Here is an 11918-nt window from a genome sequence, read left to right on the forward strand (position 1 = left end):
TCCACATTCACTCTTCAGGTGTCCTCTAAGCGCATGCGTCCTCCTCCAACAGGTATTTCCTATAAAATGGAGAACCTGCGAAGGTTGACCTATATTTTATTGCTCTATTCTTTTACACTTTCTCCAGGTAAGTCTGTCTTCCTACGGCTACTCTCTTAATGATATCTTCTCACCTTTATTCATTTATAGTTTCACTTGAAAGTTAATTGCGTTTATATATATATATATATATACATATATATATATATATATATATATGGTATGTCTGTATTATCTTGTATATGACCTCATTATAACCGTCATGAAATTGTTTTACAAATGTATGAGACCAAATAATCCTGATATGAACGCCCAGTTATTTTATAAATTTGATGGTTTAAGTTTACTCTAGAAATGTTCTTAACGTTGATATTATTGTGTATTTTGTGTGGTCTTGATGTGACAGGTGTATAGAAGGTCTAACGCTATTCATCACACCTTTTAGCTCTCTCAGTACATCTTTAGCTTTTTTGTATGGCTTAACTATTCAACTTTTGATGTTAAGAAAGCTTTTTATTATTACCGTTGTGGTCAATAAAGAGGGTATGTTGTTATTATTATTCGCATGGTGGATTGACAGAATCGTTAAGGTGTCAAAGAAAATTACCCGCAGTATTTATTTCAGTTATATTCTAGGTTAGCTTTAGTTTTCATCCTTTTGGAGTCAATAAAATAAAGTGCCAGTCAAGCAACTGGGTCGATGCAATTGTCTAAACCCTTCCCAGAATTTGAAACCATTATTATTATTATTTGTTGAAAGATGGGTGGATGTCGGAAAAATGGTCAGTAGGTATGGACCAATTCTCAGAATACACCTGTATTTATGAGTTTTTCCATAAGTAACCTTTAAAGTGTCTTCCCCTAACACGAATGTTTTTTTTTTTTTCGCAAAACCCTTTGTATCTTGTCTTGTGTTGTCCTTTAATGTTTTGACCTATATTAGCCCTTATGGCCAATAAAAGAATTTATTATTATTATTAGACGGTGGCATAGCAATATCGTTATGGCGTCGTAGGAAATATCTCGCGATATTTGTTTCAGCTATTTATAGGTTCTGAGTTCAAATGTCGACGAGGTCAACTTTGTTTTTCGTCTTTTTGGATGAAATATTGGGATCGTTATAACTCTTCAAAATTTCTGGTCTTGATCTAAATTGGAAATATTTTGATAATTTTATTTTGTGGTCGTAGTGGGTTTATGTCGAGAAGTATTAGCAGGGTCTCTATGATTGGAACTCTAAGTTGCTGGTTCTAATGCTTGTAAGTTAGTGGAGTTCGATAATGGCCTAAAGATGTGTTACATCGAGTGACGAAATTTAGCACCCAAGAGCATGTTGCGTCTCTCAGATGGCTATCTATCTACTTTCACAAAACTTTTGTCAACCCAATGCGATGATAGGAAATATTTACCTAAATAAAGTATAACGTATTGGAACCAAATCCACAACTACACATTGTAAAGCAAACGTATCTCCGTTACTGTATACAAACTTACCAAATTTTAAGAAGTTACTATGTCGTAAGGAGACAGAAGTTTAAAGTTCCCTATATAAGCAGAAGTTCTAAGATCATTTCGGAGAAAATATAGTTTAACTCTCGTAGTTCTTGAGTTCTCTGATCACTTCATGGTTTGTTAATCTAACATCTTTGTCTCAAATGTCACAGCTATTCGTGTATCCAAAAGACTTTCAGTGTGTTTGTGTATATTATTTTTCGTTACCGTCTCTGCTTTTTTTTGTTTTATATATTTCCTGTTGTCCTCATAACTCGCCCTTCTTACTGTTCAGTCTACAACTCCGTCCATTTTTACTCGTTTCATTCTGTCCTTTTTGTTCGTTCATTTATATGTGAGAAATGTTTTTGTTGTTGACGCCACCAAATTGAACAATATTATTGGTAAGGTATCGAAATTATGATTTTTGGTCGATAATTGATGGAAAGATGAATGTTTCTACGTTTGTTGTATTTTTTCCTGTTTTCCATATGTTCCATTGTCAGCTTTGTATGCAACATTAAAAGCATCCAGCACACACTGTAAAGTGGTTGGCGTTAGGAAGAGCATCCAACCATACAAACCATATCATGGCTGTTCACACACAGGTATCATACAATCTGCCTTTCTCTCTGAGGGAGAGGCCCTTTGTTACAAACAAAGATAAAAGCTCCCTGAACTTTACCCACCCGAGCAGTTACACTCTCAGAGCATCCCTCTCCACTGCTGACTTGTTCAGCTAGATAAAGCTAAGGTGAATTACCTTAAAGAAGAGTAGATTAGATAATACAGTCCTACAAGCCTCTGACAGAATGGTCACCATTGGAAGCTTTTGACCATAAGCTTGTTTAATTAAGGTTGACCTGAGGCTAAAAACAAAAGCTTATTTATTTAGGTGGCCAAGATACAGTAGTGAACTGTGCCACCATCATGTACCTTGTTTATGACTAAATGATCTGTGCTAATGAATGCTGAAAAATCTCCATTGTTTGAAGGTTTTTCTCCACTGGTGTCTTACAGTGTGTGCCCCCTTGTGCTAAAAGTTATTGTGATTTGAACCTAGAACCTGCTGGTTTTGACATCCTTCACCTATGCTATTGATCTTCTACCTCCATGTTTGGAATGGTGTTGCTGTTGTAGTGGACAATTGGATGACGGCCATCAAGGCAGGCCTTACACTGACTACAGCTCCAGGCATCTAAGGTCTTAGTTGGTAAGATGTGTAGGCTGGGTTCAAATCAGATCTGAAAACAGTTGATGGGAGAGGTTTTGGACACAAGTTTAACATGTGGAGTTGATTATTGATAAGCACCAACTTCAAATACCATCTTGGATATGAACCTGTAAAGTTGTTCCGCTAAGGTAAGTAAAGTATATTGCTTAAACATTCTGTCAATAAATCCTTGAACTAGAATTAACTTTTTCATTTCTTTGTAGTTATTTCTGTTGATCCAATTGTGACAATTAAGCAACCTGAAGATAAGTTTGGAGATAGAACGATTACTGCTTTAAAAAATGATGATGTCGCAATGGTGTGCGTTGTCATGAACAAAGATTCAAATACTCCGGTAAGGGTTAACCACCATCATTGTCAAAATCACTACAATAACAGTCTCTGTTCTTCTGATCTCACTTGAAATCTACTTTGTTCACTTGTTTCTCAGTAGAGACTTACATTCTCAACCTTCCTCCTCTTAAAAGCATACCTCCTTCGACTACCTTTCTGGTTTGTTCCCCCCGCCACTCAAGTTGGATGAAATGGGCTGTAGATAGCCAGTTCATTTAGTCAGATGAAATTACATGTTTATAGAACAGCAGTTGTCCATCTGTGTTGAATTCAAGACATTCCTTACCTGTCTAACCTACTGCTAAAGCCCTTTCCAGCTCACTCGTCTCCCCGACATTCTTTCCCTGCGGCTTCCCAACGCAAAAGAAGACCATGTTGGTGCTACTTCCCTCACTTTCTCACTCACCCTTCCTCTTTCGGTAGGGCCCATCAGCCATTGACATCACTGCCCTTTCCTTCCAGTTCACCTCATCCCCACGAAACTCTTTGGAAAACTTAAGACATTAATTCTGTCTGTCACTTTTGTATTTAGATCATTATTGTTATTGCAATAAATATTTTTAATAGAAATACTTAGGCTGTTGTTGGCTACAGCACATCTGTACTGTATGAGCCATGCTTTATTTTTTTCTTGAATGTAACAAAAAATTACTATGCATCTAATGTGACCATATTATGGATAGGATACCAAGTGTATGATGAAATGTATTGAATTTGCTTTTCCACAAAAACGTAGAGGTTTGTCTTGTGCAAGAGAGTATGTCTTACACATTGGCAAATGCAGCATATTGAGATGGGAGACAGTTTTTATTATCATCATCAGCTTCAACATCATAACTATCATTATCCTTCATCATCATCTTCATTAATATCTTTATTGATTAATACAATAATTTAATGTAAAACTGATTGATATTCACAGGTGAAGTGGAGTCGTATCGATGGCAAAGTTAGACATGATGTTGGCACTGACACCAGTTCGTCAAACACCCAGAAATACATTATTGTCCAGGTGACTGCAGTCTCCTGGCGTTTGACCATCCAGAATATCCAAGAGAGTGACAAAGGACAATATGTGTGTAAGGTCCAAATAGATGAGAAACAATATAGTTCTGACTTTCGCTTTGTGAGGGTCGTAGGTGAGTACATGCATGTATACGCCCCCCCCCCCCCAGCACCCACATTCTTAGCCAACCAGAGTCATTATGAGGTTATTCAGAGTACTACAAATAGCAGTCACAGATCTCTCAAATCATACTTTACTGTCTAAAAAACAGAAAAAGACCCATCATCATCATACATCCTACTGGCATAGGTTGGATGGTTTGACCAGGCTAGCATGCTGGAAGGCTGCACCAGACTCCAATCTGATTTGGCATGGTTTTCTACAGCTGGATGCCCTTATTAATGCCAACCACTACTAACTTGGTCACCTAGATAACGGAAGCTATCTACTACCTCTAACTTGTCCCCCTCCCCCCCAGTAGTTGATGGAGTCTTTTTCTGCACATTTTCTGCATTTATTGTAGCTGTGCATCTTTCACATACAAAAGTTAGTTTCCCTGTTAACCTTTCACTGATATTGCTTCATCTTTTATGTGTTCAAAGCTTACACTAGGTGTATCTTATGGAGTTTCTACCTACATCTTTTCTACAAATTGAGCAGGGCCATCTACCTGAAGGTATTTACTAAGACTTTGAGATGCAATTTGGTTTTATGCCAGGGAGAAGTGCTACTAATACTATCTTAGCCAGACAACTGTAGAAGTATTGAAGTTAGAGAAAACCACTGTACTTGGCATTTTTTGACCTGGAGAAAACCTTTGATAAGATCCCTTTGTCAGCTCCTGTCAAGCCACCCAACATATATCAGCATGAAAAGCAGATATTAAATTATGTTGATTATGATTGCTGTAATGGCGATGCTTTCTATTTGTAGAAAAACCTCAAATCCTTGACATGAGAACAAGTAGTGACACCAGTATTGATTATGGAGAGAAACTGACCCTATCTTGTAATGCCCAAGGAATGCCCCCTCCAAAGGTCATCTGGTCACGAATGGCTGGAGCTGATTTACCAGACGGTGGAATGGAGAGATGGGTAAGTGTCTATCTGTATGTATCTTTATCCTGAGGTAAGGAGTTCAAGTTAGCATCACATCGTATCATAAAGCATATCTGTTGACATGGAAAAGTCATTAAAACATCCACAGGCCATCACCACAATCTGTGCTCCCTGTTTTTCTTTCACTCTGTCGGTTACGACGACGAGGGTTTCAGTTGATCTAATCAATGGAACAGCCTGCTTGTGCAATTAACATGCAAGTGGCTGAGCATTCCACAGACGTGTACCCTTAATGTAGTCCTCAGGGATATTCAGCATGACACAATGTGGCAAGGCTGACCCTTTGAAATACACGTACAACTCATTTTTGCCAGCTGAGTGAACTAGAGCAACATAAAATAAAGTGTCTTGTCCAAGGACACAGTGTACCTCCTGGAATCGAACTCTCAACCTTACAATTGTGAGCTGAATTCCTCTAACCACTCAGCCATGCACCTTCACATCACTATCACCCACTTATTTATAATTTGTACACTATATGAAATACCTGTTATAATCAAACATTGAAATTATTTCCATACATTTGTGTGTGGCTTGTTTTGTATGTGTCAATGTACCTGTGTATCTGTTTTTGTGAAAAGTATTTGTGTGTGTATGTACTATGACTGCTGTGCACACACATACACTGTGCTGTTTAGATATGACTACTTACATGCACCATGTATATGTGTATATATATATATATATATATATATATATATAAATATATATATGTATGTATGTATGGAAAGAAAGGAGATGAAAAATATATATATTACAAACACCATGGCTGGATTACAAGCTTGTCCTATTTTCATATATTGAACTCCCCACACAACTCCTCTAGTTTATTAAACTCATTTGGAAACATAGTTTCTTCTGATTTCATAGAAAGAATGCTTGCTGTCATAAAACTCAACCATCCATGAATCTACCATGGTAAGTGATAATGGTGCGAAGGAGCATGACTTGATAGTTAGAGGTATTTAGCTCACAATCATAAGGTCATGACTTCAATTCCTGGTGGTGTGTCGTGTCCTTGAGCAAAACACTTTATTTCACATTGTTCCAGTCCACTCAGCTGGTAAAAATTAGTTGTACCTGTAATTCAGAGGGCCAGCTTTGTCACATTCTATGTAAAGTTGAATATCCCTAAGAACTACATGAAGGATGTGTATATCTATGGCGTACTAAGCTACTTGCACCTCAGAAATTAAAATTACAGTTTGGTTTCAAATTCTATTGGAGGGTCAGTTATGTCTTTTATCATTCTGAGATTGATGAAATAACTGTTAAGCATTAAGTTTAATAGTCAGTTATATGATGAAAAGATGGTGGGCCAATGTGGTCATAACTGAAAGCAGGATAATAAATAAATGACAAAATTGTTTTAGGGAAACAATTGTTTATTTTTATTCTTCCAGAATACGCTGCTGCCAATTAACAAGATAACACCCAAAGATCGAGGCAAATATATTTGCCAAGCGGTCAATGAAGCAGGTGTTGATAAGAGAGTCATCTCAGTCCTTGTGCGATGTGAGTATCTTTCTGTTTTAATTTTTTTTTTTATCTAGTTTAGCCAGGCATAAGGTGCAGTGCCCATGATTACTGTAGGGCTTTTGAAGTTGTGTGTGATGAGGGTTAGTTGTGAGACAGGAAGAAGTGGTTTGGGGTCCATTCTCACATTGGAGACATTAATGCTCTTGAGGAAGTATTGTATGCCATGTTTGGATGGCAGAAGATTGAGGAGGGCCTTGAGACATTTTGAGAAGAAAGGAAAGAAGGTAGGTTAATGCAAAGGCCTTGGGAATGAGTGAGATACAATGGGGAGGATATGAATTGGGAAAACCAGCATATTGGGTGAAACTATCAAGTTCAGAAGAGCAAAAGTTGTTGGAGCAGAGGTAGGACTCTTTGTGAAGTGTAGCTTTGTGGTTGTCGAGTACCCTCATGCATCTAAGTTTTCTCTACCTCATATTCATATTTATTTAATTTATTTAAAGAAAACTTCATAGGCGCAGGAGTGACTGTGTGGTAAGTAGCTTGCTTACCAACCACATGGTTCCAGGTTCAGTCCCATTGCGTGGCACCTTGGGCAAGTGTCTTCTACTATAGCCTCGGGCTGACCAAAGCCTTGTGAGTGGATTTGGTAGACGGAAACTGAAAGCAGCCCATATTTACATAAGTGTGTTCATGTGCATGTTTGTGTATCTGTGCTTTTCCCCCCAACATCGCTTGACAACCGATGCTGGTGTGTTTACATCCCTGTAACTTAGCGGTTCAGGAAAAGAGACTGATAGAATAAGTACTAGGCTTACAAAATATGTCGTGGGGACGATTTGCTCAAGTGGAGGTGGTGCTCCAGCATGGTCGCAGTGAAATGGCTGAAACAAGTGAAAGAAAGAATACTTACTGCTACAATAGAATTATGTGTTTTTCTATTATAGAATTTTGTCACTTACTGGTTATGCAACTAAAGAAGCTATTGACCATTTTAGTGTTTGGCCAATTGCATTTTCTGATAAGCTGTAAGCTTCATGTTGAAAAGGCATATGGCTTAACGTATAGTAAGCACATTGTAACCGAGTGAATTGTGATGTGTCTGGAGCCATTAGAATAGCAGTTGGGAATTTTTCAGTATAACTTCCAGTATGATGTACATTACATGCAATTGTTGCTCTGGGGTGACTCTCATTTGCACGTAACTCTCCAGCCTAACTCCCATCTGTACATGCGACTCTCCAACCTGACTCCCATCTGCACATGTGACAGTCCCTACTTCCACATAACCGCTTCACAATGGGTTATTTCTGATGTTCACAGTAAAAAATTTTCTAGAGTCAATTAGGTTAATCATTTATCTTAATTATAAAATAATCACTCATTTTAAAATTTTGTTTTTAGTTCCTCCTCAAATCAATCCTGAGAAAAGTCGTGTTGCACAGGCACTTGGTTATCGAACAGAATTGGTATGTTTCATTGAAGCTTTCCCTGATGTTACCAAAGAACTAATTACTTGGACCAGGATTGGAACCCCTATAGACAGAGATTCTGACCGGTATATCTATCTATTACTAATATTAATTTATGTTCAATATGACCTATGCATCTGTATTCTTCATCATTATTGTTTAATGTCCATTTTCCATGCTAGCATGAGTTTGACCAGAGCTGACAAGCTGTCCAGATTCCAATTGTCCAGATGCCTTTCCTAACACCAACCACTTTACAGTGTGTTGGGTGCTTTTTACATGCCACCAGCATGGGGAGCATTTATGTGGCACTGGTACCTGCAAAGGACATGTATTACTAATGTTTAATTCATATTCTATATATGACTGTTATCTTTTATGTATTACTGATGGTAATTTATGCTCTGTGTTTAATCTATATATTTGCCATTTCTGCTGAAGTGGCAACGGTCAGTTTGGTCCACATTCAGCCATTATGAAAGACTGCTGAATGTGGAGAATGAATGGGAGGAAGAGAGTCAGCCAAAGGTTGATCCAATGGAGGGACCAGCTGGTGACATGTAAAATGCACCATCTGAACATGTTCGTTGCCAGGCTCCGGTGGCATGTAAAAAGCACCATCTTAGGATGACCTTGTCTACCATGTCATTTTAAAGACATTTGGGTATATTTGAGGGCATTTAGCTGCTAATTTATATTAGTTTGAGAAACCACATAGTGGCATCCACACTGGTTTGTCTCAGTAAGTGTCAAATAGGGAACCCATAAACCTTTGCAATAATTGCTTTGTAAAATAATGTTCAATGTTGATAGTGTACAGTAACTGTTATTTGACAGGTATAAAATTGTGTTCATTTCTGGAGCATTCAACCGTGTCACCAGTAAACTGATCATCAAAGGAGTACAAAGTGTTGATTACGGAAATTATGTGTGTAAAGCAACTAATACTAAAGGTTCTAATGAAAGACAGATTTCTCTTGAAAGTAAGTCATTTAACATTGCACTTTTCTCTACTACTCACTCCACTCTTTAACATCTTGGCCACAATTTTTGGTCATACTCACTCCAGTGCAGTTTCCCTATTAATATTCCAACTGTGTTAACTATTGACATGCATGCATGCATACGTACATACATATAGGTGCAGGTGTAGCTGTGTGGTAAGAAGCTTGCTTCCCAACCACATGGTTCCAGGTTCAGTCCCACTGTGTGGAACCTTGAACAAGTGTCTTATTCTATAGCCCTTGGCTGACCAAAGCCTTGCAAGTGGATTTGGTTGATGGAAACTAAAAGAAACCCAGTGTGTGTAATATGTACGTATGTTTGTTCCCCCATCACTGCTTGACAACTGGTAACTCAGTGGTTCAGCCAAAAAGACTGATAGAATAAGCACTGGGCTTAAAGAATAAGTCCTGGGGTTGATTTCAACTAAAACCCTTCAAGGCAGTGCTCCAGCATGGCTGTAGTCTAATGACTGAAACAAGTAAAAAAAAAAATACTTTCATAATTTCTGGTTGGCTTGGATGAATTGTCACAGCTCAAGTGAGTTCTTATTCACAGTTGCTGTTATCTTGAGACAAGTCAGTTTTAGTTCACTTAATATCTTCATATTTTTTACATCAGTTGATATATTCGCATAATGTGCTCATGTATGTTTGTTTCCGTTCATATAATGCATTCACATATTTTAACTGGGAATATTAGCATTCAAACATTTTACCCAAAACAATCTGTCCATTTAGTTTCTTTCAGATAAGGATTCCATTAAAATGAAATAGTTAACATGTTCACATATTTTAGTTAACATGTTCACATATTTTAGCTCTATTGAGATGTTCACTTAATCTGTTCATTTTTCTCTTCCAGAATCCAGCGAACCTATAAGAGACCGTACTGGTTCCTTGACATCATCAGCATCGTCTCTTGGCACTTCCAGTTTCTTTCTTTTCTCTTATTTTATTCAGCGTCACCTAATGAACCGTTGATTGTTATTTTTATACCCTCGACCTTTCCCACTCCACATGTATATATAGCCCCTTCCTCTAAGTGATGGCTCTGGCCTATTAAAATGTTCCTAAAGTGTTCTTATATATACCCTGAAGTAGTATTAGAATCAGTTAAACTGTGAGTCATCCTTGCTAACTCATAACTCCCCTACAAGCTAAAATTCAAATACTTATGAATTATTTTGATACCTATTTTACTCAAATATATTTTCCTAGCCATTCGATGTTTCGAAAAAAAAGTTATTCTTATAATTAAATATTATTGGGAATTGTATAAAAAAATTTGTAATATAGGCACAGTAAGTAGCTTGCTTACCAACCACATGGTTCCAGGTTCATTCCCACTGCATGGCACCGTGGGCAAGTGTCTTCTACTATAGCCTCGGGCCGACCAAAGCCTTGTGAGTGGATTTGGTAGACGGAAACTGAAAGAAGCCTGTCGTATATATGTATATATATATATATATGTGTGTCTGTTTTTCCCCCCCAACATCGCTTGACGACCGATGGTGGTGTGTTTACGTCCCCTTAACTTAGCGGTTCGGCAAAAAGAGACCGATAGAATAAGTACTAGGCATCCAAAGAATAAGTCCTGGGGTCGGTTTGTTCGACACAAAAGGCGGTGCTCCAGCATGGCCACAGTCAAATGACTGAAACAAGTAAAAGAGAATATTTTGTAAATTGTAGAAGTATGACCAAGTTATTGCAGATAAATTTCAACAGCAAAATCCCTCATGCACCCACAAGGGCCATATTGACCCTAGTTGGGAACCATAGGTTTAAATGAACGTCAGCCAAGCAGTGGAATCATTTCAGTTGACTGAATTATGAATGCTACTACATTGCTGAAGACAATAAAGAACAAATCTATTTTTGTCTTCTGGGAAATAAGTGTCATCAACAAAGTAGCCAGGTATGACAATGTTCCCTTCTGAGATTAATCATAAAATAGCTGTACTTGTTGAAAACCCCATATCTTCAGTTTTGATCAGGTACGTGCCATCTAGGTAGGCAGCTTGGATAAAATAGATTGATAACATTCTCCTTCATGGCAAAATATACACCTAACTCAATAATTCAATAAACACAGACGCATTCACATATAAAACTATAAAGTAGATAAACCGTTGCATTAATAAGATAGAATAATCATCCAATAACTATATAACAAAGTACATTAAATGATTTTACTATTGTTTATGAAACTTCTGTTTCTCTATTTGCAATTTTTATATTTTTCTAAAAACTCTGAACATTTATATAATAAAATTTTTTTTAATTTTAAATGTCTCGCATTAAATATTGTCAGTATGACTTATAGAAGGGGTAAAGACTCCGTTTGATCATGAATGCCATGGGATTGCACCTAGAAAGGTTAATGGAAGACCAGCAGTTGCTTATGCATAATGACTCTCATCCCCATGCCACCGATGTTATCCAAAGCAAAGGCCGATACAGTTTGCAGAAATGAGTTGCTACATCACTAATACCAGAGAAGTGAACTGGAGTGGTTCGGCAATGAAGATCGATAAAATGCCCCCCCCCCCGAACTTAGCGGTTTGGCAATGGATATCAATAAAATTCATCCCCCCACGTAACTTAGCTGTATGTATGTATGTATATATATATATAGCACTATATATACCCATAAAAAAAAAAATATATATATGTATAGCACTACATATACGCATAAAAAAAAAAAATATGTATATATAAAAAAAATATATATATATATATATA

General features: G+C 37.3%; 1 protein-coding gene across 1 annotated transcript; it reads left to right on the forward strand.

Moving 5' to 3' along the window:
• Positions 1-6: 6 nt before the first annotated feature.
• On the forward strand, positions 7-11464 carry LOC106869853 (protein amalgam). Its single transcript, XM_014915776.2, has 8 exons — positions 7-127; positions 2968-3098; positions 4020-4236; positions 5037-5197; positions 6625-6736; positions 8105-8258; positions 9010-9155; positions 10039-11464. Exons 1-8 carry the CDS (start codon positions 34-36, stop codon positions 10155-10157), a joined length of 1134 nt encoding a protein of 377 aa, XP_014771262.1. The 5' UTR covers positions 7-33; the 3' UTR covers positions 10158-11464.
• The last annotated feature ends 454 nt before the right edge of the window (positions 11465-11918 follow it).

Source organism: Octopus bimaculoides, chromosome 20 (genome assembly GCF_001194135.2).
Source record: "Octopus bimaculoides isolate UCB-OBI-ISO-001 chromosome 20, ASM119413v2, whole genome shotgun sequence".
NCBI lineage: Eukaryota > Metazoa > Mollusca > Cephalopoda > Octopoda > Octopodidae > Octopus > Octopus bimaculoides.